The sequence below is a fragment of the Aplysia californica genome, unplaced genomic scaffold, assembly GCF_000002075.1.
Source record: "Aplysia californica isolate F4 #8 unplaced genomic scaffold, AplCal3.0 scaffold00171, whole genome shotgun sequence".
Classification (NCBI taxonomy): Eukaryota; Metazoa; Mollusca; class Gastropoda; order Aplysiida; family Aplysiidae; genus Aplysia; species Aplysia californica.
Window position 1 is genome coordinate 212,991 of NW_004797441.1, and position 27,893 is coordinate 240,883.

A 27,893-nucleotide genomic window follows, 5' to 3' on the forward strand; every position below is an offset into this window, starting at 1 on the left:
GTAAAAAGAAAAAAAAAAGTACAAATTTTATATCCTTCAACCAAGTAATACAAGACTTGCAATATAATGATTTCTGTGATTTTTAATAAACTTGATTAATCTTTGAACATTTAAGGCCAAATTTTTTAGACAATCTTTATACATGATGTAGTACTTGTTGCACAATGTTTTTCTTATTGACATATCCGACTGACAATAAACACTGATTAGACGGTATGATAGAGAATAAGTACTTAAACACTGGCATCAAAAGACACAGTAGGGTTTTATTCACGCAAGTACAGAGATATAACAAATTCCTCTCTCTTCATTAGACTTCACATGTACATATATAAAGCATCAATGAAAATGAACATCATAATATATTATCAAAATTTTGGACTTGATTAGCAAACTGGAACAGGCAACATTTACAAAGCTGATTTAACAAGGCAGAATGTACATTTCAACCGTGGATCTGAATAGAAACCAACATGACCAGAGAATTGCAAAAATTGACAATGTAGAGATGAATGTGAATAACAAGCAAAAGCATTAGTAAAAAAACTTTCTGGTTTAGAGACAAATTAATGGCTGGACGCAAAAATCTGACAAACGCCTTTTTGCAATTTGACAAGTCTTGCACCCAGCCATCAAATTGGAAGTATCAGAAAAAATTAGACAACAACTATGAAAACAGGAACTGTAATGATACGGTACTACAAAAGCAACTAAGTGATCATTATTTCTATATCTATCCCTTTATAAATTCCAGTTCAGTCAAAAGGAATGCTGAAATTTTCAGTGGGTGTCACTTGTTATGACGAAACCCCAATGTTAAGAGACCATCCTTAGCTAGAAAGCTAATCAGACTCAAGAGTCTTCATGTAAGATTGAAGGTATAACCGGTATAAATGGTCTTAGAAAAGGACATAATTACCAAAAAATATGGTGGGATTAACAATCATCAAACAATGGCAACTGGTTCACATTTTTAAAAAAAAAAAAAAAAAGAAGAAAAGAAAAAAAAGAGGGGAAAAGCAAGAGGATGAAACCCCATATTTGGCAGACATTCAATCGAAAAGACGAGGACAAAGAAGTAAGTTTTGTAAGAGGCCCTGAGACTTATCACCGGTTGCAGTCCTCTGCAGAAAAATCCATGATGAAATAAAGTAATAAAATATGGCCAAACAAACGTATTAATTAGTATTATACTGGAGAGAAAGAGAGAGAGAGAGAGAGGGAGGGAGAAGGGAGAGAGAGAGAGAGAATGACCCAGCAGTAGATTACAAGCAATGTATCACACCGCATCTTCTTAGACACATCCCAAAGGCAATTCCATTCCACACACTAGCTTGTTCTTGGATGAAATTTTACTGCTGGTGAGCATCGATGACCTTGAAAAATCCCGCAAACTGCACTGACAATACAGTAAAACCCTGATAACACAAATTTCACAGGAACAGAGATTTCTCCGCAGATTTTGTGTTAAAGGAAATTATAATGCTAAGAATAAAGGGGGAAAAATAAAACAAAAAGAATTTTAAATCTCTTGATGGGAATAGGGATTCCAAGTTAAACGGCTTCATGTTAAAGAAATTCCACTGTAGGCCTACCTGCATATCTGGTAGTTTTTGCTTTTGACGGTTTCCAGTCTGACCTGTCCTAAGTCAGGTTGGAAACAAGATCCCATGACAAAAACTAACTCGTAAAAAAAAACTGTGGAGCTTGTGGGACAACTAGACAGGAACAAAACAGTGTCTATGAGAGGGAACAGAAATAGAACAAAAGCTCACTGGGCAATTCCCCCCCCCCCCCTTCCATAAATTCAAGAATATGATTATGAGGAAGTCCATCCCTTTATTAAGTTGACATCTCCACCATTACAATTTAGGAGGCAGGCTGCTTCAACTCTACCAATCAGGGCCAACCCAAGTTGAGTGGGATATAACATCCGTGCAGAAAGACGAAGGTACTCCATAAAGCAAGCTGCCTCACCTGTGACTTTACCCAACCTCTTAAGCATGAAACAGTAAAGAGCTTGACCATTGCACCACAGAAGATAGGCTGTACATCCCTGACGTTACAGGAAATCACTGTTCATAAAATTTTAATTCTCTCCACAACAAAGGGAAGAAATAATATTATCCACAATGTCTGTAAGAAACTGTTGCATAAATAAGTCTTATTATCAACAAACGCAACAACCAGGATAAAACTCAATAAATCTTGTCTAATAAGACCAGCTAGAATGAACAATAAATTGTAAAACGCAAACAGTCAATTTTCTAGTACTGTAAAATGTGTGATATAAATGAAATCTAATATAGTATTATTATTATTATCATAAATTAAAAAGAAAAACTATAGGAGAGCCATAGACAAATCAAGAGAAAAAAAATGACAGCTTCTCTTTTACATGAAAACCTGTTTAGAGAGAATCACAGATAATATTTATAAACATTATAAGAGTAGACATTTTTCAACCAATAGAGAACATTTTCACAGCCCAAAGACAAAATATCCATTTCCCCTTTGTAGACAACCACACATACATACATGCACACACACGTTCACATAAGAAAAACCCTAGCTTCAATCAAGTACTCCATATGTGCACACCCACCCATACATGACACACACACACCAGCTTACACACAAAAATAATGATACTTAAACTTCACTAACTGAATGAGTTACAAAAGAAACTACAAAAAGAATTCTAAGACAGAAACTGCATAATGAACCAATACTGTACATGCCTTTAAAAACTAGGAGGCCTGATTACGATAGAGAGGGATGAAAATATAAATGCAAGCAGAAAATCTCTTTTCAAGACAGGCAGGTTCGATGGTATTGTTTGTGCCCTTCTTAACTGTCACATCAACAATGTTACTCAAACTCCAGGGCTTACCAGATGTCACGTGATCACACTCAGTCTTTTGGCTCTTTGCCTTTTCTTTCTGGCCAAAGCCGGATAACGTTCCTACCACACTGACGTAACGTCGTTTGAGACAAAGACAAACATTGTACATGTATGTATAGGTACACATGCTGAGTATATATACCCTGCATTGTCTGTTATCTATTATAAATACGGATATTCAATATATATGATATGCTGGCACAGAAAGAGAAGTTGAAAATACTTTGAACATATTTATCATGGGGAGCAATTGATGGAAATTTCTCTAGTATCTGACAAAATTCCCTTTCTATCTTTACACTATTTTTTCATTAACACATCATCAAATGTATGTACTGAACCTTTTTCAAAGAAGACAATAATAAAAACAAATGATTACCCTCAATTTTCTTTGAGTAACATAGTCCTGGGTTCAAGCTACTTGATACACATACAAGCCTCTTTATCTGATGTACAAAAACTTCTTTGCAGAATGAAACTGTAATACTGTGCAATGCATGCTAACCTAAGGATAAATAATATTTCAAACTTACTCGACATTTTAAACAAAGCAAAAGATATATGACAGCAATAGTTGAGTCCCACACTCATTAGCAAAAGCTATACAGGATTGCAAGAAGCTTTTTTTTTAAACTTGCGAAATAAGGCACACCTACTGAAGTGAAATAGACCTATGAATATGCACTTCTACAAATGTTTCCCAAAGGCTCTGAGTGAAATGTTCAGAAAACTTTGGACAATTTGAATTGCTCCTCCACAAAAAATACTTGCAAGTAACAAAAAATACTCCATTCCAATAACAAATTCCCTTATGATCCTAGAGTCCAGCATCGAGAAAAGGTTTAAAATAAACAGAATTACCAGGGACTTTCCAGTTCAAAACACCAACATGAACCCCTTTAAACAGCATATCAGCTTTTACAGCCAGCACACAATTTCTTTGATTTCGATGCTTTCCTCAGCCGGACCAAGTCAGGATTTTCTGTGACAGAGAAAGTAAAATCAGGGTGAAAATACTGCTTGAGAATCATTATTCACCCCCCCCCCCCCCCACACACACACACATTTGAACAATTTATAAAACATCTTTATTAAACAATCTCTCTAGAATCAAACCAGTTCGAAGAAGGACTGCTTATTTCACCACTGTCACTAACATTACGTAGTCCAAACTGGCAGGGCAGGAGTGTGAAGTCACTGATTTTGCTTTTATTTCATGTGTTTTTGTCAAACAAGTATCTTCTAATATCTGCGTGGACTGCTATGCTTAATGCATTAAAATAAAGACTCATCTTTGTTCTTTCACAAAATAAATGGTGTTGTGTAACTGAAGTTGAAGGTCTGTGTGTACTGCATATTGAAAAAAAAAAAGTATGTTTGTGCCACTTTTACAAGAAGAAAAACAATTCCTGCAACTGTCATACACACCTCTGCGAAAAAAGGACATATGAATTCAAAATTATAACAAATGAAGTCAAATAAACGAGTTTCAAATTGATTATTGTTTGTGATGGACTCCAGCAAAATTCTCCTTTAAAATGCGACGTAAGAACTTTAAAGTAAAGAGAAAAAACAAACCGCGAAACAAGTCTTCAATCAGGGGCAAATTTATAAATGAAAATGGAGCTGAACACGTCCCCCCCATTTAAATATGCGCTTACATCAAACCAGGGGTGATTGTTTCCACGAAGCAACAGCCCTTGATAAAACGTAACTACTCATTTTATTTTCCCTCCAATGCTGTGTCAGTCGTTAGCAACGGCACCTGAGAGTGATGTTCTCTACAATATTGACCATGAGATCGCAAGAACTTGACATTTTAGAAGGAAAGGACACTTTATTCTAAATAATATTGGTATTCTTTTTTTTGGAGACTGCTGAAAAAAAAATGAGCTTGGTTAAAAGTAACTGGAGTGTAACAGGTACTGTTCGTGCATTGCATTGTAGATGTATTCAGGCACTAAAATCTATTTGTAAACTTCATAGAGAGACTACAGGGTAATTTTTATAAACTTTAGAAAAAATATGCTAATATTTACGATTATATTAGACACATAAATTTATATTTGGAGAAATTACTTCATAGCGAATTGTGTGCCAGACGGACAAAGTTGCAAAATTACAGCTTTCTATTATATGCGTTGAAACCATCTTTTCTGAGTATCTGTACCTTCACCAATGTTATGTCGTTCATGTTCCAAAAGTTTGACAGTTTTGTCATGCTGTTTTTTTTTCATACAGATTTTTTTTCATTCACACTTGTCTAAAAATTAATGCAATTTAGCATTGCCGACTTCAGTGCGCCTAACGAAATAACCAGACAAGTTACAGTGTCCATTCTTTTTTTAGCCTTAGGAACAGAAATGCGTGCTTTGGGTGCATTAAATGATAATTACCATAAAGCTGTGAGCGGAACCCTGTGACCCCGACGTGATAAGGCGCTCGGCGGGGAACCCCCCGCTGCAACTAAAATTCCACTGCCGGTGCACCGTGATCAGTACCAGAAGTTCCCCCACAGTTGGCAAAGAAAGCAGCGTAGAAGGTCCCTATTTAGAAATGATGCTTACTTTGAATCAAATTTGAATGGAATTGGTGAAGGAATCCTTGTCCCTTCAGTTGGGACCAGCGAAGAACACCCTCCCACAGACAGACTTAAAAAATAAGATGAAAAACAATACCCCCAGGCTGTGGGAGAAGCACTGGAGTGAACATCAAAATAACAAGCTTCACAGTGTTATACCCAAACTGGTCCCACAAAAAAATTCAGTTGTTGTTATTGATCCAGCAAAAGCTGGGGCTCTCGCCCTTCTGTTCAATGCCATGTAGTGATAAGTGAAGTGAAGGTTTGCTGCAGTTGCTGTAATGTTCCATAGAGTTGTCAATGTTAGGTCTCGGAGGGAGAAGGGTAGCTCTGATGTTATTTAGGGCTGTGTAGAGGAACAGATGATGATCCAGTCTCATATGTACAGTCACACAAGGGACACATTGGGGGAAGTTCTGGATTTATTCTCTGCCTGTCTTTCCCAGGGTCCATCTGTTCATCCAATCTTGTTTGTTGCTGCTTTATAGGACTTGTTTTGCAGTGTTGTAGGAAGTTGGAATGTCGGGTTGTTCCTGTCTAGATCCCCGTTTGGCAAGTGTGTCTGTTCTGTCATTTCCAAGTATGTTTGAGTGTCTGGGGACCCACTGCATTACTAGGTTGATGCCACATAATGTTGTCAGATGATGGGAGCCAAACAGTGTATGTGTCAAATCTTGGCTTAGTTGATGGTCATTTTCTATTGCTTGTAACACTGATAGTGAGTCGGTGAAAATCACAATACTCTGTGCTTTTCCAGGATGAGTGTCAAAAACTGTACGGAGATGGTACAGTGCTGTTTCAATTGCCATCATTTCTGCATCATAGTTGCTGCATTTCTCTCCACAGGCTGCAGAGATCACACTGGAACTTCCATCTGGGTACAGTATTAGTATTCCATATCCGGCTTTGGTTGTGCCTTTGAATGCTGAGCTGTCTGTATAGACGTTTTTCCAGTCATCGGAATAGCTGTCGATTGCTTGATGTGATGCAAGCATCAGCTTCACTGGGTCTGAAGATTTTGTGCTATTGTCTCTTAGAGATGTAATGATTGGCTTTTTTTAAAGAAAGGTGGGGAGGGATGTTTTGGTTGACTCTTTAGGTTTCTTTTCTGTTTTGTGGTAGATGGCGACTCTCTATTAGTTCTGCGATGTGATGCATGATTGAGTGTTGTTGAATTTGTTTCTTTAGTCTCCATGTTTCTACTAATTTCCTGTTTGGGTGGTTGGGGCACATTCTTTTGGTTCTTTCATGTAGCTCCAAAACTGCTTTATCTCTGCAGATTCCCAGGGGTTCAACATTTGAAAGGATTTCACATGCAGCTGTAGGTATGGATCTCATGCCACCATTTATGAAACGAAGGGCATTGTTTTGGACCTTGTCAAGGGTGTTGCAATTAGTTGTACTGCACATAGTGAGTAGGCTATTGCTGTATTCCAGGGAAGAACGGACATAACCAAGGTATAGAGCTCTCAGAGTTTGTTTGTCTGATCCCCATGAACTGCTTGCGAGTTTCTTTAAAAGTTGGGGTCTTTTTGACCTTGGTCTTTATGTTCTCCACTTGGCTTTTCATGGTTAGACATTGGTCAAATTTGACTCCTAGGTATGTTGATTGTTCCCACCAGAAAATTTAGATCTCTCCAGAAGAGACAAAATTATTTTTACTCAATTACATATTGGACATACTTCCCTGACCCATCAATACTTCCTGCAAGGAGAGGAGAAACCCTTCTGAGTTGGAAGTTATAGCAATTTCACCATTAGACACATACTAACAGAATGTCTTTATTTTGGAGAGACCTGAAGGAAATATTTTAAATATATAGAAATTTAAGAGATCTGTTCTTGTCCGTTGATCCACACAGAATCCTTGATTTTATAAAGGCCATTGGCCTTTACTCAAAGGTGTAGATATTGTTATCTAAAATATAATAGAATGTGTTGTTTGTACAACTGAAACTTTTATTGTGAAATTTTAAAAACTTTTGACCTAATCATTGAACAAAATTGAGCCACACTGTGACTTGATGTGAATGCAACCAACTTGTGTTTCACGCACTCATATGACCGTATATAGTTGTAGGTGCTGTAAAACTCTTACTAAACAGCACATGTAAATATGGACTATACAAGAAAATTGAAGTCTACTTGTACGTTATACACCTTAAGCGGTTTCAAAATCTCCTTACTACTCCAGACGCTTAAAAAACCTTCTCGGCTTTAAGAAGTGGTAACCCGCGAGTTTTGTGTTGAATAGAGCCAAACAACTTGAGATTTGTAATTTGATCTCTTCTCTGATGGCTCGCTAAGTTTGAAAACTCTACGCCATCTTCATATCTAAATTGAAGCTCAAAGAGGGTATGGTGGTACCACCCCCCGTAAATCAGTCTGTACCCTCTGTGCGCGATAGCACTGCATGAAGGGTTCGAATCACGTCCCACAGCTACGATCGGGATCAGCTTAGTTACATTACAGCAACAGCAGCAAACCTGCACTTATCACTGCACGGCATTAGACAGAAGGGCGAGGGGCGAGGGCCCAGCTGTTGCTGGATTGATAATGACAACAACACGGTAAGCTTCGATACTTTATGGATCCTTATGATTCTTCCCAGGTCTCCGACTATATTAGACGATTAAAGAATAGAAAACAAAAATGGACTGTCTTACCCTCTGTCATTGGTTCCTTCTTTGTAGCCAGGTAGTCTGTGGCAATTTTGCGGAATATTCTCTCTGTAAAGTAATAAATCCAATGAATGTCAAGAGGAAAATAATTTTCTTTAAAAAAAAGAAAAATGAAAAAGAACAAGTGTATAAAAGCTGTCAAGTTTAAAACTCTGGCCTCTGTTATTGATATCTATTTTGCTTGTCATAATTTCATGTAAACTACAACCTATTGACAGCAGATGGGTAACAATCACCGGACTGTGAACAGCTGTGGATTTTTTTAAACTAAAAGATGAAGTCACACTCACCTATATCTTTTCCAGTTTTGCTAGAGGTCTCATACACTTCTCCTCGTACATCTGTAACACGAACAAAGCAAAATATACTGGTGAGGGCATTTGATCTACAGAACTGTTGTTAAGGATCTATAGTGTATTGAATTACAGTAACACTACAACAAATTTGTAAAATTAGTACACTTTTTGAGTTTTCATCAAATCGAAAGAAAAAAAATGAGAACTGCATCTGCCACAAATGTGGAAATGTATATTCCTTAAAGTAAAATCATACCAAAATTTCACTTCAATGTGTTGGGTGAAAAAGCCTCAAACTATACACAAACAAGGCAGTCATAACACAATGAAAATAATTTTCTTACTTTAACTCTTATAAGTCGGCATGTCTACTGACTAGACGCTGCATTGTTGTTGTTGTTTTTTTTTTTTAAGTTATCATAAATATCTGCTAGCCTGTACTACAAGTTACTTACTGCATCCTCATAATAAATCAAATTTTTTTTTTTCTTTCTTTAACTCAATGGTGAGTAATACAAGCTTATAGCTTGAAACCTGTCTTTTTCAAGATGAAAATGCTGATGTATGAAAATTCTGAACTAAAATTGCTGCAATACGAAAGAGAAAAGGTCTACGACTTGTAAGAGTTGAGTCATTTCAAGTTAAAATAGAAGTATGTCAACATGATGATAAAAACCCATTGAGTGCTGAGATAAAGAAGGTGGGCAGAGGACCTACAAGTATCACCTCTTATCATCCACTTCTACACTAACGTCACAGCTTGAAGGCCTTGAAGGTAGCGGGACTTATTGCAATTATTAAGACCAAAACCAGTTGTCATTACATACTGAATTACATTTTATCAGATTTTCAATACAAGACAAAACTAACAATTAATTCATACTTATGAAACCTATTATGATTGCACATTGCACAAACGCAATTCCTTTAAATCAACATCTCATTGCAAGTCTATGGACATTTTATACTTTTAAATTTTAAAGCAGAACAACAAGAATGCAGACCCTACAACATTTCACTATTAAGTCAAATCAGCACAATTTCCCACATATCTCATCATGAGTCAGTACATTACAGATTGATGTAAATGTTCTAGGCCCTGACTGACATGATCTGAAGGATTTGGGAAGTGAACTGCTTTACCTCTACTTGTCTAGGTCAAACTTGGCAGTGTCAAATACAGCATCCTGGCAGAGATACTCACATATAAAAATAAAAATAGTTTCACCACATGGGAATCAAATCCATGTCCTCTCCCTGCAACAACAAAGAGCTTAACCGTAACACTACAGACACCAATCAATTTTCACACCTGCGGAAACTCAGCACATTATGTAGAAAAAGGACCTACCACTTTGTTTTTGTTTAATTAGTAAGCGTTTTATGACTCTCTTTTTAGTTCTAGTAAGAATTTTACGGCACTTGCAACACAATAAAGTCACATAAGTGCCGAACACTAGAGGTGTTCCAAGAGAGTAACAAACACAAAAAAGGAGGAGAGATCAGGACGATAGATTTTGATAGGAAAGAAGGAGCAAACCACACCAGAGCACCCGCCAACCACCCACTTTTAAGACTCTTGCAACACAATTAGGCCATACAAGTGCTGAAGATTAGACGTGACAAAAGAGAAACAGACACAAAAAAGAAGGATGAGAGATAAGGACGATAGACGTTTGACAGGAAAGAAGGAGCAAATCCCACCAGAGCACCCACAAAAATCCCACAAGGACAGAACAAAATTACAAAGATTGTTGATTACCAAGAACAGCACCAGTCAGTGATCTGCCTGATTATATTTTATTGTTTACAGACATTACTTACCTATCGCAAGTGCTCTCGTCTCACGCTCATCTATTTTACGCAATGCTGGTTCTGCTTCCACAAGGTCATATTTTGTGCCGCAAAGGTAAATCTGGCAATTCTGACAAGAAAAATCACAAGAAATACTGTAGACTTAATCCGTCCTTAACGAGTTTGAAGATGACTTATTGTATGAAGGGTTAAATGTATGAAAGTTGATCTTAGCCCTTTACTGCATCTGTTTGTAAGCTTTGAAAAAATATTGCAGCTATACTGAAGAATATAAACCCCCGGTTTCAACATCTCACAACAAATAGACCATCTGGATAATTTGATTGGATAATGACAGATATCTTAAAAGTTCACCACAGGACAATAAACAGCAACAGAAGCAAGCACTTTATTACTAATTTTTCAAGAGCCTTGTTCTTTATAAAACTGTCCTCAGAGAAAGCTGCATTTGAAAATAAAAAAAATTGCAAGAAAAATGAACAAAAGTTGCAAGACGTATATAGCTAAAATTGTCATGAAACTATTGGAATACATAAAATTGTTGGCATGCTCATTGCAATCAAAGTAACCAACATGAGTTTCATCAGGTCTTTAAACTCTCGCTGACATTGGGCAGGTGTGACCAGCGTGGTTTGGGGATATTCAAATATAATCTTACACCTTTTTGGGGACTTTTTGCTCCCCTTCCCCCCCCTTTTACACTTTTCTTAAATTTTCCTCCTCTCTCTACCCCCCCCCCCCCCCCATCCCGTAGTATTATATTATTCGCTTATCTTTTAATAATAATATGACATTTATATTTTTCAAATCTGTGTTACAATCATTGTTCTATGCGCTTTACTTTTACATAATAGTATTCATGAAAAACATGCATACACACATATGACATTAAGTAAACAGTACAAGCGGAACTTTTCCGGAAAAACTTACAGTGCCATTTTCCCACTTTAACCACATTGGTGTAATCAAAACAAGACTAGATCTACATGTCATATTGCCTAGATATCTACCAGTGTATAAAGTACGAGATGGCATATTCGTTCTTGCTGCTTGAGGACCTACTATCGCCACAATGCCGTGCTTACCGTTCTACTCTAAGTGAATAGTAGTTACTCTTTTTTTGTCATTTAAAAGAAAAATTATGTCGTCATAAATTATTTTCCTTGGTATTTTTTCACCTTACTCTGGAGTAATCAGACGATCGTGTTTACGATTGATTTACTCTAGATCTAGATTTACCTAAAAGTAGAAGATGATTCAGTCTAAACAGGACTATAGAGGGGTCGGGTTGGTTTGCTTGCCAGATCGATGGCGCAAAGTGGCTATCTTGGCACAAATCGATCGCGTCCGATTTGCCTCAAAATTAAACGCGTGGTTTTCACTTCAGGCAACGAGTCGAGCGATCATCCCGACCCGACCTGACCCCATCCGCAATAAGGGGCACTAGGTGGGCACCCTGTAGATCTAGTGCAAAGGAAGTGGTAGATCTATTTCATGTACGAACTGTCTCCCTTGGCGTCATTATTGTTAGTTGTGGAAGAAAGTTGCGGTTACTTTGACCAAAATTATATAATTTTTCTATTTTTTGCGTAAAGTTGGCTAAAATTTGGGAACTCACGAAAATGGCAAAAGTTGCGCAAATTGTGCTGAGGGAATAAGTTGCGAGGGCAAGTTGCGGGTTGCACGCGCAAATTTCTCTGAGGACAGATAAAAACAAAGACCCTAGCAGCATAGTGAGAACTCGTCTTAAGTCAAAGATCTGTGACTGACCTCTTCATGTTTCTGCAACTCTCCAATCCAGAACCTCGCCCGATCAAAGCTAGACTTGTCAGTCAAATCATAGCAAACAATCGCAGCCCTAGCTCCCCTGTAGTAGATTCTACTCATTGCCTCATAGCGCTCACTGCCTGCCGTATCCTGAACAGAAGAAAGAGTTGAATATTGTTGGTGAAGATCAAACAAAACAAAGGAAGGAAAAACAGCATCTTTTTAGTCTTCAAGTAGCAATACTGCAATATATTTAGTTTGGCCAATACTCAAACCAATCAAGCAGAAGTCGAAGATGGTTGCAGTGTGGTTCTTTCTGGTGAGGACTCTCAATGTGCCTTTGCCTAAATATAATATAATAATTACATTTATATAGTGCATACTCATGCTCTACAGCATGCACTATGCATTTTACAACTGTCATTACCCCAGCAGACCCTACAACACGCAGAAACATTCTCGGCTTATAACAATAATGATAACAATAATACTGAATTGCATTTATATAGCGCATTTCAACAAAGAAGTGCTTAATGCGCCGTACAATAATACAAAGAACATATGAAGCGCACAGCTCCTATAATAATCCTCTTTCTCTCTCTCACTAGTCTCACTCTGTCTCTGTCTCTTCTCTCCTCTCTCTCCAGTACATCCTTGAGTAAAGACAATCCCACAAAGCTTACCCAGACACCCTCGCACACATTGATGAATTCACACAGTCATAAATTCTTACAGAACAGAACAGGATGAATAAACGATACTGAGAGAACATAATGGATACTGAAAGAACATAATAGATACTGAGAGAACATAATAATATTTGTAGTGGGAATGTTGGAAATTACAGATTTAAGCTGGACTGAAACAAATGTGTGTTAAGTGCTGATTTAAATTTTGATAGAGTGGTGGACTTCCGTAGATGAGCTGGTAAAGCATTCCACAGGGTGGGGGCGTGGTGTGAAAAAGCTCTCCCTCCGAGTCTCTGACTTTTGCTTTGGACAGGTCTTAAAAGGCTTCACAGGAAGCGTACAGCGCAGGTAGCCAGTTAAGCATTAAAACACACAAACTGACAGGATATTTCATGGTCTATAACCGGGTACCTATTCCCATCTGAGTGAAGGGAGGAAAATTCATGTAAAATGTCTCTTCCCAGAACAAAACATGGGATCTGTAACGGGGTTCAAACACATGACCTTCGGTTATGAGCCTGACAGCGAGAACTCAATTTTCATATAAATTATCAAGCAAACGCTGTAGACATCAACCCCCCCCCCCCCAAATAAACAACCCCCAACTCAACTCACAGTCTGTTCCAGGAAACCCAAACTCTGAAATGTATTTATCATAGCCATACACTTATACTTTCATAACAAGCAGTTTCAACATACAATTTCTTTCTAATCTACATTGGAACAGTCCAGCTGAAACAAATACACCATGAATCACTAAATCAAAGCTTGAAAATACCCAAGGAGCACTGTAAACTATAGGATGTCTGTTATAATTGAATGTACATTAACATTGCATGAAAATTTGGCACATTAAAATGTAGTAGCATCTTCTTTCTTGTTCAGCTGAGCATAAAGTAATATAACGGCCAATGTTTTCCCATAAACATATAATAAGGTTTTAAAAAATTGCTATTAACTTACCCAAATTCCAATGATGACATTTTTGTTGTCAATTGTAACAGTTTTTGCGCCGAATGCTGCACCGATAGTCTGTTGTAAATTGCGGCAGAATATAGAAAGCAAAAAAAACAGTCTTAAGTACAAATATAAGGAAGAATGAGAGATTAGTGTTAATAACCCTGACAACTACAGCATAGCAATAAGGTAAAGGCATATGTTACATTCAACATCTTAGTTCATTGTTAGAAAGGAAAAACTCACCGAACAATGAGCTACTTTTTGCATTAGAGGCTACCTCTTTCCATCAGAAAGGGACTTGGTGTTTAAATTGAGCCAAAATTATTATTAAAATAACTATGCCATTCATATGTCAAGTTATTTGCTTTCCGTGCTCGAGACAAGCAATGCTGGAAAATAGTTCTCTTCAGTCACTTTGTGTTTTAGGTTTCACAAATGAAACTGAACAATCCACCCGTCCCCTTTCAGTCAATGGTTCCCAAACTTTTTATACATTACATCCCATGCTAGTTTTCAGGTTCCATAGCCATCTCTTCTCTTTTTTAACAGTCCCACCTGCCAAACATATGAACAAAAGTAAGAACAACATACATTAGTATGGACTGAAATGCCAGCAACCCCATAACAAACCCTTGAAGGTCCCAGTGAGAGAGCGAGTACACTCTGTTTAAAGGTTCATATTTAAAAATACAATATCAAATCAAATCTGAATTTCTGAAAATAAGCTTTCAGCAAGAAGGATGTGAATCTACGCACAATTTAATTGCTCACCCCCCCCCCCCCAATAAAAAGAATGGATAAATAAATAAATAACCCGCAAGCTTTACATAACCAATAACATACATAAATGTATATTTATCAATCTGATCAAGCAACAGACTCGCACTCTTGATAAAGCATTAAAGTCGGTGACACTAAGAGATTCATCAAACAGATCAAATTTAGAATATAAATACAAGCAACTTGCAAAAAACCCCAAAAAACAAAACAATGCTTATTGAATACCTATGTACGAATTTAAAAGGGTCAGAGTGATAAAGTTGTCAGTTCATCCCTTTATTTACATGTAATTAACAGAACTGACTTTAAGTTTAAGAGCAGAATGTATAACAGCTATCAGGAGCAGAACTATGATGAGTCACCTCAGAAGATATCAGAATATAATTCAACAGCACAAAATAATCTTGGCATATCTAACAAGGTTAAACAACCTAAGCCCTATCTAAGCCCATACAAAATTACAAGGAAAAGGCCAAAAAAAGCAGAAAGACATCAAACTAACACCCAAAATACATACTTTATGGAGTCTAGAAAAACTACAGAAAATAAACTAACTCTAGCAAACACAAAACTCATCTAATTATAATTATACAAGGAATATTTTTGAAAAACTTACTGAATCAAAAATAAGTGAAGCAAAACAAGATAAGTTTTTACGACTAAAACTCTGAGCAGCTCGAAAACATCAAATAGAATATGGAATGGATGACTGCAAGCAAGCAAAAAATGATTTTGACTGCGCTTGAAAACCCACAGTAGAGCTGAGTTTTTTCAAGACAGCCATTCTAAAGACAAGGAATCTGGAAAGGGGGGGGGGAGGGGGGGGGGGGAGGAGGGTGTGTGTGTGTGTTGTAATGGGATATCAAAGTCGGAGGGGACGACAAGAAGGGAAGTACTTATTCAGGCAAATGAACGCCCAAATTAGGATCACACACATCTACCCCCCCCACATGCACACACAACCCATTTTGCATTAGGTTTAAGGGGAGACGTACACTCCTGGAAAAATTTTCTAAACAAATGACTTTTATTCAATTTCAAGTAATTGTGCAAGAAGTTCATAGGTAAATAGGATGTACTAGGGGTGAATTTGTTGAATTTTTCTAAAAAATGGGTCTCTGTGGCGGCCATCTTGGATTTCAAACCAGTTTCTTAGTGCAGAAGAATTTCATAGTAAATATTGAATTATCAGCCTGAAATTTGGCACACAAGTACAAACCTATATGAACTGGGGATCTATGAAAGGATTTTGACCCATCTTTAAAACTAAAAAAGTGAGCCCAAAGTTAGTGGACCCCCTAGAGTCAGTTGACGAAATTTCGGGGTACATATTACCAAAAAATTGAATATTTCCTTAAGTTACCAATATTTCCCAATTCCCTTTCATAGATCCCCAGAATCGATCTTAAAGCACCTGTACACCAAATTTGAAGCTTCTAGCTTCTGCAGTTTATGAAAATTCCTTGCACCCAGGAGGTCACATATGTCAAAAAGTAGATTTTGAGAAAAACAGAAAAAACAGGGATTTTTTAAAGGATTTTAAAAGCAATTTGCACTTTTCAAACGCCCTTTTAGGTCATTTAGGGTTTTTTATCAACAGTTTCTTCATTTTGACTCGATAGAACAGATGTCAAAGGATGTTTTTCGGCAAAAAACAAAAGTTGGATAGTTTGAAAAATTGTATCGATATTGCCTTGGATCGCTGACCCGGGTCTTCCTTTAAGGGCCAGGAAAAAAATACTCGTTCCAAAGACATGAGTGGATAAGGACACTGGGACTGTAAAAGGAGGAAAGTGGGTAGTTATCAGAAATAATAAAATCTTGTGCTGGGTAGACATGACAAGAGGACATATGTGAGGCATCGTGGTGAAAACAGGTGCTTGTCAAAATAGTAAAATAGAAGAAATCAGCATTTTTTCAAAGGTATTGTAATCTTTATTGATTTTTTCCTTGCACAGCACCTATCATGTCCATTAAAAAACACATCTACGCATGGATTTTACTGAAGAATGTTGATCTTGACTCTTAGCTATGAAGTCTCCAAACTTTGGCGGCCATTTTCTCAGTAATTTTACATCTGAAACCAGGGTACCCCATCTCATTTAATAGTAAAATCTTTACCTCTGTTCAAGATATATGGGTATTTTTTTCATCGAAAGCACGAAAAATGAACAAACTTTAAGATGGTACTAATAAATCCACACGCTCAAACACTGATGAGCATCTGATGTCATGACAAATATAGAATATTCTGCCACACTCAACTGCTCTGGAATTTTGTAAGTAAGCACCACTAAACTAAAAGTACCCAAAAGGTGAGTTTACGACTTTAAAAATGGAAAACTAGTAAATATGCAGAGATAATAAGCAGCTATGATTGTAGTAAAAACCAATCTATTGCTGCTTCTCCCCTCTATCAAAAACAGAAGGTACTAACTATCAAATGTTTTTTGCAAGTGAATAAAAGACAAGTCACTTAAAAGGTAGCGAAGCATACAAAAGTGTTAGAAAAAACCCAAGGAATTTACTTTTAACTGGGAAATCATTCAAAAAGATTAGAAAAATTAAATGACAATTCAGTGATAGAAATATTGAACAAAGGACTTTGTAGGAAGCAGTAATTTCATTCATATAGTAAAACTCTTTAACATTAAGACATGGACAGGCCTGGGTATAGTAGCATGTACAATGGCAGCTCATGACCGTGAAGGCTGGAGGGCCATTATATGTCAACCTCTGAGTTAGAGATGACACCTCCAGGTATTCCAGGTATTAATCCTCTTAATCTTCTTGTGTCTATTATAGTGCTTAGAGGACCAGGACACTGTGCTCCTCCCAATCATCCCTTGAGGGAATGGGAGGATGAAAAATGTTAACAAAAACTAAAATCTCATAATACAGTTTAAAACATTTTCATGAGAAGGGCGCTATTTCGATTCATGTAATGTGACTCACTAAACGAATATCTGAAAATCTAGTAGCAGTGGTTACATTATTGGCGCAACAAAATCAAAGTTATTGCCCTATTTCACAGCAGCAAAGTTGATACAAATGACATGCAAACCGTAAGTGATAAAAAGAAGGAAATTTGCTATCGCTACTATATGAAAAAAAATTCATGCCGAATTACATCAGCACGTAACAGTATACAAGAAAATGGGCTGTTGCATGCGAAACCTAGGACTCAAATCAAATCTCACTTAACTGCACAAGAATCTACAAAATAAAACAAGACAAAAAAGAATGCTAATCATACTAAAGAGACAGAAGCTAACTTTTGATGTAGTAATATGTTCGAAGAATGGTTTATAAATTTATACGAACAGATAGAACTTTGTACTGAGCACCAAAAAAAAAGAGGCAGAAGTAAAACAAGATTTGATGTTATGAAAAAAAATATTTCAGCGACAGGGAAAGAAGCAGACATTAAGTTCTAATTATGAACTAAAAAATGCAAAATTCCTCATTATTTGCCTCTACTCAAAATCAATTGCAGGCTAAGTGTATTATAGAGAGTCAAGGATGCAAATGTCCTCAAGCTATCTTGAAGCATACCACTAAGATGAGGCGAATGTGTTAAACTCTCGAAGAGTGAAAGACAAAAGCGATTAGCAGAAATTCTTTTTGGACAGGGTTGAAAAGCAGGGATCAAATTTATTGACAATCTGCTTATTTGCAGAAAGGCACATTCACATGCACACATAAAAACAACTTCTACAGGTTAGTTCCATGTAGTATGTGAAGTGCACATTGTCACCATTGGATAGCAAATCCACTTGTAGCATTTCAACCCTCCAAAGCACCCAATGGCACTAAGAGGTTACGAGCAGAGTGTAAAAACAGGGGTTCAAACATTTACAATTACGTTCTGGTAGGGAACCGTATCTCCGACAAAGCGATTGTGAATGAATCTTTCCACCAGACTCGTCTTCCCAGCATAAGCTTTTCCGAGAAGTACGACCTTGATGTCCACTTTTCCCCCACTCATTCTGGCCCTGACATGAGGCTTCACAGTGCTGGGGACATTGACAAATACAAAAGTGTTAGTTACCGCCAGAGCCAGACACGTATCTCACATGTGAAATAAGTATAAATTACTACTCCACACACTATATTCGCCTTCAATAATCAAAGTATAGACTTGAATCATATTATTCCTAGACCATGCAACATTATGGCAGTTGCTCTTTGCACTCTGTAAAAACTTCACTGCAAAGTGCGCTCACCATAAAGGCGCCCAAATGAAGAGCCAAACACCAGTATCCCAGTGTCCTAATAGAGAGTATGCATAACTTTCTATGTTGCCCATAACTTTATTCCAAATTCGAGTCAAATGGGTGTGCGTCACAGTGAACTGGAAAAACGTCAGAGTGCGGTGATGTATTTTAGTGCAATGCCCAAGTCTGTGCTAGCAAACGACTCCCAGCCTTTGATTTGTTTTAACAGCGAAGTTTAAAATCAAGTCAAAGTAATCTCTATTCTAATGACAGAATGTCATAAAAGACGTAGTTTCTTAATCTTTACAACTTTTGAATCATTCATTTTCTGCTTGCTTACGTTAATTATTGTTTTGTTTGGGGTTTATTTCGCAGAGGGAGACATACAAATAGCACAACATTTCATTTTAGTATGGCTAAAAATAAAATAAAAATCCAGATTTTTTCCACTTCTCACTCTGACTCCAACGTGCATGAAGATTTTTTTTTCATATATTAGCTCTAGACTCTTAGACTGGTCATTTGAACTTTGTTGGTGCGGATCTATATCGCCAGCTGGTAGTGATATTAGTAGTATGGTATAAAAAACTTATTACACTCGTTACAGTGGTAGACCATGATGAGACCTGCCATTCTTTGAAAACTAAAAATCAGGACTTCAGGGGGAAAAAAATTGAGATTTGGTGAAAAAAATGGGGATCAACGACAAATCACCAAGGTGAGTGCCTAGGTGACTTGAAATATTCCTGGGATGTCCATAAATATATCCATGTATATGCCCTGTGTGTGTGTGTGTGTGTGTGTGTGTGTGTGTTTGTGTGTGCGTGTGTGTGTGTGCGTGTGCGTGTGTATATGTCTGAGTGTGTATGTGCGTATGTCCGTGAGTTTGTTATCATTATTCTTTAAAATCCTGAAGTCTCACGAAAGCACTCATGGGCCGAATGTCTTACCCCCCCCCCCCCCCCCCCACAACCAAATTAAGTAATGAAAGACACCTCAACTTCAACCAGAGAGCATGAACTTTAGTTGACCGCGTCAACGGATGGTCTCGACACACATGCAACTCACAAGCCAAAGTCATGTCACGTGATGCGAATGTGTGATTGAAACAGTTTTACTGGCGGGTCTTGGTGATGGCCTGAGTAACAGCTCGGACAAAGCTTATTTTGAAAGTAACAGCAGAACTACAAATATAATCATTTGCATGTCGTAATTGAAACACTTGCGAATGGAGGGCCCGTGTGTGAGTGTGTATGTGTGTGTGAGAGTGAGTGTGCGTGTGTGTGTGTGTGTAAGGTGTGAAGGGGGCGGGGGGCGAGGAGGGATTTCTTTGTGACAGTTTTTGCTTTAGAGGTGACAAAATGCAAAATACGTTACTGCTAAAGTCTCGCAGTCTTGTTTTCTCGCAGTCTTGTTTTCTCGCAGTCTTGTTTTCTCGCAGTCTTGTTTTCTCGCAGTATCTTTAGAAAGCATTTATTTTCAAATGAAGTGTAGTTTGGGAACTTTGCCCCAACCACAATTGAATTACATCTAAAAAATCTCTAGCCCTGGAACTAGAATTCGATGCAAAAAAATGCTTCCAAGTCCTCGCAGAATGGCAGAATGAAAGATGACTCAGAACTCTCACAAATAACCAAAAAATCTGGAGAACGGAAACCGTATGGAGAAATAGAGTTCAAGTTTATTTTCTCAGTGTTCAGAGAAATAGATAGATCTATATAGTCGCTTCGAAACCATCCTTTTTGTCTTTGGTAGAGTTAATTGAAACAGAGTGACACTACCTGAAGAGTCTTTAGGCCATTCCCAAAGGGGGGACATTTCTCGTTCAAGCATAGTAGAATTGTAAATGGGCTGACTCAGGTCACGCTCATAACTGTGCCTGATCTACAACAGGGAACCGCTGCTTTCTCTATCCTGATCCTTACTATTGCCATTTTCCTCTACTTCTTTTGTATGTCTTTTGTCACTCTCTTGTGACCGGCTATTTTGGGTTGCCTTGATAGTCGAAGCAGACGTTGTGCTGTTGAAGCTAGAGAGGTGAGCAGTCTAAGTCTGATTCCCTGTGAAGACTTCTCTGTTGACACCCACCCCTTGGTGCTCATATGACCTTATGCAGTTGCGAGCACCGTAAAACCTTATTAAAACAAACAAACAAAGAGTGACGCTAAGACAACTAACGTTAATTGCGACAGAGTGACTCTGTAACAAAAAAGTTTTTTAAGAAAAAAGAAAAACAAACACACACATACATGCACTTACACACATACACATACAAATACACATGCACACACACATACATTCACACTCACAGACAAACAAACGCACACGTTTGTGACCTTATACACACACACACACACACCAAACTAACAGACAAACAAACAAAGATAGTCGCAGGTATTTTCTTGCTGTTGTTGCTGTAGTTGCCCCAAGTGGTTTTTGTTGCTGTTGTATGCTGCTGATGTTTGAAATATTTGTTGCCTCGACATTACTGTAGGCCTACAGAAAGTCTTTGTGGATTTTTACCACACTCTTTAAGTCCGCCTTCTTAACTGTTTCAGTTTCGGAGCTCTAGAAAGCCTTCCATCTTGTCAGGCTGAGACTAGTCGAGATAACTTGGACCACACTGGGAGAAGCGGAAATGGTTGAAGATGTTAGATCTAGAACTAGATCTAATCATCCATGCAAAAGAGCTCCGTGTTCACTCTATCTAGTAGGTTGTCACTGTCGCAATTAACACTACCTTCGTCCTTTGTCAAGAGAACTGTAGTGTACAGAATAACAACAGTTTTTCTCATTCAAAATATCAGGCTTTTGCATTGAAAGAGGATGAAGCCTGAAACTTAGGCTAGATTCTATACAGTGGGTGCCGCTTTAAACGAGGTCACATTCAACGAGAAGTCGGCTCCAACGAGGCAATCCTTAATCCTCGATTTTTTCCTCTATATATCTTTGTAAATGAACGTCAGCTCCAAAGAGGTTGCAAACAGACCGAAGTCGCTTTCAACGAGGTCGCGAAAACCAAATAAAAACAATTAACGGCCCCAAAAGCGAAGAATGTTTCTCCTTTCTCTCCATCTGACGCGAAGCAAAAGGCCCATCCTCAATTCCTAACGCATTGTATTCCTACATGATACTAGACCTAGTGTGCCTTGCAATATGGGCGCCAAAGCCAAGAGGATGGGCGAGGGTTAGCTTAGGGCTTAGGGAAGGGATGGGAGGGGGTGGGTGGGAACGCGATGCGGGCTGTGTGAAACTGGACGAACTCTGGATGGGTAGGTCTACATCCCTTGATCAGAAAATCCAAGCTCCAGCCTTTACATTATGTAGATATTGGCCTCGATGTGAGATGGTATGTTTCCACACGAGAAGTGTTCCGGAAAAAAAATATTTTAAAATGCAGAAATGATGGTCAGAACACAGCTCAAACACGCGCATACTGATGCTGTTTGAGATTTTCGTCATCAGGGGAACAACTGTTTTAATTACTGGTTTGGGTACATCGGGTAACATAATCGAAGTGACTATTTCTCCGAACGTTCGGAGAAATAGTGCCGATCTGTATTTCCCCGAATGGTTTCCGGCTTCCGGTCTCATGATTTTTTGCCTATTTGCAAGAGTTCGGCGCCAACTTTCATTCTGCCATTCTGCGAGGTCTGGGAAGGAGCACATTTTTGGGTCTAGATCTAGATCTATTTCAATTTTCAAGAGCTAGTCTAGAGATTTTTACATGAGTGTAAAAACGTGAAAAAGAAAGGTTTCACAACAGAATGAAATCAAAATTAGAACAATCAATAAGGAACCACAAAAATTAACAAATAAGGGCGTGTGTCCACCTGTCCGGAGAAGATTGGCTGTTTTAACCCTAAATGTGCAGGATTTTACATGTAAATTATGGAATCACACACAAGGGGCCTGCCAGTGTTAGTTCATGTGATCCATTTTGGTGGAATGCTCTAACATACATTTAAATCAATGTATATACATGTACAGAATCTAATGAAGGTAGGAACATCAAATTAAAAGACGTTACACTATACAATATCCCCCCCCCCCCTTTTCCCCAACAAAAAAAAAAACAACCTAAAAAAACCCCCACCAGAACAATAACAAGAAAAAAAAATTACACACCACCAACAAAATAAAACACCACAAAGAGAGAAAAATAAAAGAGGAACAGCAATACAAATCATATGTAACTGTAACGTATTCAACAAACCAACGTGGTGATAACAAGTGAGAAAGAGACGAAGTGAAGCTAAGTGAACTTTCTTTCTAAAGTAAAGAGGTTCCGTTTCTTTATTTTTTTGACTTTTATTCCCCGATTTGGGGACCAAAAAATCGAGCCACGATTGACTGGTCGGGGCCGCGACAAACGCCGATGCTAGTTCTGTGTGTCGTTATCAATAACCCTGCATAGATTCATAGAGATCTAGATATCTAGACAGCACTCGAGTGAGCACAACACATTAAGTTTAAGAGCAGCACCAGTATTTCTTTACTTTCCCTCCCGTCTCACACTTAAATACCAGTTCTTGTCCATTTTCTACTAAATATTGATGCGCTGAACACGAATATCAACTTAATTTCCGTAGCAAATTAATAGTTTTTGAAATATTTGATTGTTCTCTTAATCGAGATAGACATGCTTTGGACCAATCGGGGGGGGGGGTTCCAGGGGGCATGCCCCCCTGAGGTAAAAGAAAATCTGGGGGGGGGTTACATTTAACTCATAATTAGATATTTTACAGTAACCTAAGATTTGAAATTTTCTTGAAAATAATTGATTTGCGACAGTTTTAGTGGCTTTATTTGCGATTTGCAGCAAACAGTACTGCAGTTTGACCCCTGAAGCAGTGCATATCTGTGTGCGGGAGTGAAAGTAAAAATTTACCGCAGCACCCTTCATAGGCAACACGTCATATCTGTAGCGAAAAACTGTTTGGAACTGTAGTATTTCTTTATATAAATATTTACTGTGGACATTTTTTAGACCATATTGTCCACGATTCGGACTTGAGTCCGAATAAAAAAATTTCTTATTCGGACTCTAGTCTGAATATGAAAAAATGTTATTCGGACTCCGGTTCGGAAAAAAGGAAGTGTCTTCATTCTATAGATCTAACGTTCAGTGCTTCCAATTTTCCGCCATTTTTTAGTTTCCCCCACACCTTTTCTGCCGATCCGATGCCCGCCGTCTCATTGATACGCCCCCCCCCCCCATATTTCCCACTTTCTTTGTTGTAGAAAAAGGTAAAATTGAAGACAAGCAGACCACCTGGCACCTGCATATTATGAGCTGTGTAAAAAAAAAAAGACCGATTCGTTCAAATACACAAGCCTGTGTCATCTTGATTGTTTACCAAGAAAAAGTTGTGTTGCTGTGTAGAGCTGAGCATACGGCAACTTTTGATTCCATAGACCAGCGCACAATTCATTACGTAGATCTACATCAAGACTAGCTTATTATTGTAATCGAAGTGACTAACTCGAGTCCGAATATGAAAAAATGTTATTCGGACTCTGATTCTTGTCCAGCATGACATCACTTCCGACTTCCTGTGACTCGTGACTCCGGCTTCCTGTTCTGCCTCACTTGTGACTCGCCTCAGGCTGGGTAGAGACCGGGATCACTTCGGGCAAAATGGCGTTAAATTGTGCGGGAGCCGAGTTTTTATCTTATGATGAATTTGAGGCCGGCCTGAAAAGTTATAGCACTTCTAATAAATGTTTATTTGTCAAGAGGTCATCAGAAGCAATTAAAGATGGCTCGTTAGCGTGTGTCGGGATCGGATGGGCGGCCTGCACACGTGTGGCTGAGTGTGCGTGTCGGGGAGGGGCCGGGGCACTATCGGTCCGGGCGTTGAACGTCGCATATGCGTCAGTCTTTTTCCCCCCGGCAACTGATCATTATTACAATAGGCCGTCGTTATTCGGACTCGAGTCCGAATAACATTTTTTCATATTCAGACTCGAGTCCGAAAAAAAAAATTCATATTCGGAGTCGAGTCCGAGTATGAAAAAATGTTATTCGGACACGGGTCCGGAAAAAAGGAAGTGTCTTCGTTCTATAGATCTAACGTTCAGTGCTTCCAATTTTCCGCCATTTTTTAGTTTCCCCCACACCTTATCTGCAGATCCATTGCCCGCGGCCTCATTGATACGCCCCCCCCCCCCCCATGTTTCCCACTTTCTTTGTTGTAGAAAAAGGTAAAATTGAAGATTAGCAGATCACCTGGCACCTGCATATTATGAGCTGTGCAAAAAAAGAAGACCGATTCGTTCAAATACACAAACCTGTGTCATCTCGATTGTTTACCAAGAAAAAGTTGTGTTAGCATACGGCAACTTTTGATTTCATAGACCAGCGCTCAATTTATTACGTAGATCTGCGTCAAGACTAGCTTATTATTGTTATAATGATCAGTTGCCATGGGGGGGGGGGAGACTGACGCGCATGCGACGTTCAACGCCCGGACCGATAGTGCCCCCCTCCCCCGACACGCACACAGCCACACGTGTGCAGGCCGCCCATCCGACCCCGACACACGCTAACGAGCCATCTTTAATTGCTTCTGATGACCTCTTGACAAATAAACATTTATTAGAAGCGCTATAACTTTTCAGGCCGCCTCAAATTCATCATAAGATTAAAACTCGGCTCCAGCACAATTTAACGCCATTTTGCCCGAAGTGATCCCGGTCTCTACCCAGCCTGAGGCGAGTCACGAGTGAGGCAGGACAGGAAACCGGAGTCACGAGTCACAGGAAGTCGGAAGTCGGAAATGATGTCATGCTGGACAAGAATCAGAGTCCGAATAACATTTTTTCATATTCGGACTCGAGTCCGAATAGTCACTTCGGTTGTCGTTTTTTCATATTCGGACTCGAGTCTGAATAGTCACTTCATTTCTCGAATGTTCGGAGAAATAGTGTCCAGCTTTATTTTCTCGAATGTTCGGAGAAATAGTGCCCAGCTTTATTTTCCAGAACATTCGGACAAATAGTTACAGTTACAGCCTAATATAATATCTAGCTCTTTTTCCTTTCTTGTCTTAGCCTTCTTAGACAGTCACGTTCAATGAGAGGTCGGATCCAACGAGTAAACAAGCCGGTCCCGGCAACCTCGTTGAATGCGACACCCACTGTATATCTAGATCTAGACGTCTTGATCTAGATATCTCGATCTAATATAATCTAGATTCAAGTAGACCTACGTTGGGTTTTTCATGTCATGTTGTAATAAAATACTTGTCAGTAGCTAAGATCTAGAACCTAGAATACTAGCCTAGATCTAGATTCTAGATCTAGCCTAGAGTCAAGATCCATGTCAGACATTGCCCTGGAAATACAAAATAATAATAATAAACAGAAGACCACATTACACCTAAATCATTGTTTGTTTACAGAAATATGTTTACCTGACAGCAAAAACAGGAAAGCACTTTTCATGATTCACTCACTGGAAAGTCTTCAGTCCTACAAAACAGTGCCAGTGATCTAAAAATCTTTCGTTTTTCGAGTATTATTTGCTTCCGCTTCCGATCTTTGTTTTGAGTAGCTCATCTGACTTGCCAGAGTTTATGTGAGGGACTATTCTTGTGCAAAATACAAGAGCATGAATTGAAAAGGTATAGATGTTTTGATAAAGCTATATTTACTAACTATGTACAACAATTCCATCTTTCAGATTAAAATAAATGTATCACAAAACATGACGTAACTTTATAAACTATACTTGACTAAAAAAACCAAATCACGCTTAGGCTGTTCTAAATGTATCTTTCTGGCAAATCGACAAAGGTTGACAGGGAATGAGCTTGTAAACAATATGGCGGCAAGTGTATTTGTTCATTATTATAACTGAATTTTTGTTGTTAGCAAATCTCAGTGCTGGTCTATAAGCTGTCCCTTCTTCATTTTTGGAGTTATGCCGTACGGACCTGGGTTTTGATAATATAACAGGACTGCTTTTTGTGTAATGAAAAGAGTTGAATCATTTTAAATTGTCTTTGTTTACTGACGATTAAAGAATTTTATTGATATTTTTGTTGTACAGTCGGCGGTCGCACAATAATCGAGTTATAGGGGGCCTACTAATCTTCTACAAAATGTGCTTGTACTATTTTGCTTCAGCAAACCACTCTAGGTTGGCCTAGATCTACATAAGGAAACATGCCCACACCGTGGCTATTCTCACCCGCCCGGAAGTTCTCGCAAGATCTACTCCTCCCCTCTTCTCTCTCTCTCTGTCTCTTTCTGAATACTGTCTATCGGTGTGGACGATCAAATTGACCAAAACAAAGTTAAAAAATGATGTTAAAACACAAAAGTAAATTAATTTGGTCGTCTACAAAGATGCTACGGCTATTTAACTTTTCGAATCGAGCCGAACTACGCGGGTCGCCATTTTGTTTTGCCCGGAAGTTCTCGCGCTACTCCTCTCTCTCTTTCTCTCTCTCTCTCTCTCCACTGCCCACAGACAAAATTGTACGCTTTTAGTAGGCTACAGTTGTAATGGAATGTTTGTTCATGGCACAGAATTCTACAATTTTTCTGTTATATTATCACAGTATAGAATTCTGTGGTTTAGGGTGAACGCAAAATTTGTTGGCCTAGATCTAGGCTATAACGGTGAACGCGCACCGGGTGAGAATAGCCAAAAGACTCGCCTGCACTCTTCTCACCCCGGGTGAGAATAGAGGTGGCCTTATAAATTATGTACAGTGACCACAAGAGCAGTTTTTAAAAAAAATTCAAGGCACACTACTAAAAAGAACAAATAGAGTGGTTTGCTGACCCATAATTATATGCAAGAACGAAAGGTCAAGAGAAGAATACATCTGATACCTAGATCTACCGATACTCTCAGTTATAGCCTAATTTTAAGAAGGCTATTTGATTTTAAAAAAAATTAAGGCTATCTATGGCAACGGTAATCAGTAAGATTAGTAAGAACCCAATCAGACCCTATCAGACCCGATTGAACCCAATCGAGGCCCCACTCCCTGTATGTCTGTCATGTGTTGAAAAAGTAAGGTTGCTATAGTTGGTTTGTTTGCTGAGAGAAAAGCCTTGCTAAAAAAATGCATTCATTGAACTTGTGTGTACATTAAGAGTCATGCAAAACAAAGCAAAATATGTTTGAAATTGTACGTCAAACATTTAAATTAAATGATTTTAACTATAAAAAGTTTACTGTTTA

At 38.4% G+C, this 27,893-nt stretch overlaps 1 protein-coding gene across 2 annotated transcripts; it reads right to left on the bottom strand.

The window, feature by feature from the left end:
* Window positions 1–246: 246 nt before the first annotated feature.
* Window positions 247–26,218, bottom strand: LOC101847422 (ras-related protein Rab-24). Of its 2 annotated transcripts, none has more exons than XM_005098046.3 (8): window positions 26,110–26,218; window positions 18,340–18,490; window positions 13,698–13,766; window positions 12,049–12,195; window positions 10,288–10,387; window positions 8,458–8,508; window positions 8,153–8,215; window positions 247–3,887 (listed from the first exon to the last, which is right to left on the bottom strand). In XM_005098046.3, the coding sequence occupies exons 2-8, from the start codon at window positions 18,460–18,462 to the stop codon at window positions 3,817–3,819; spliced, it is 624 nt and encodes a 207-aa protein (XP_005098103.1). In that variant the 5' UTR covers window positions 18,463–18,490; window positions 26,110–26,218; the 3' UTR covers window positions 247–3,816. The 2 variants fall into 2 exon arrangements, with proteins under 2 accessions (XP_005098103.1, XP_012937821.1); XM_013082367.2 differs by having other exon boundaries at window positions 18,334–18,490.
* Between the last annotated feature and the right edge of the window lie 1,675 nt (window positions 26,219–27,893).

Excerpts from the sequence above, each read along its gene's own strand:
- LOC101847422 (XM_013082367.2), bottom strand. The coding sequence starts at position 18,462 with ATGAGTGGGGGAAAAGTGGACATCAAGGTCGTACTTCTCGGAAAAGCT. Across the intron at positions 13,767-18,333 it reads TTCCCTACCAGAACGTAATT|ACTATCGGTGCAGCATTCGG; the intron begins GTAAATGTTTGA and ends AATTTACAACAG. Across the intron at positions 12,196-13,697 it reads ATGTCATCATTGGAATTTGG|GATACGGCAGGCAGTGAGCG; the intron begins GTAAGTTAATAG and ends TCTTCTGTTCAG.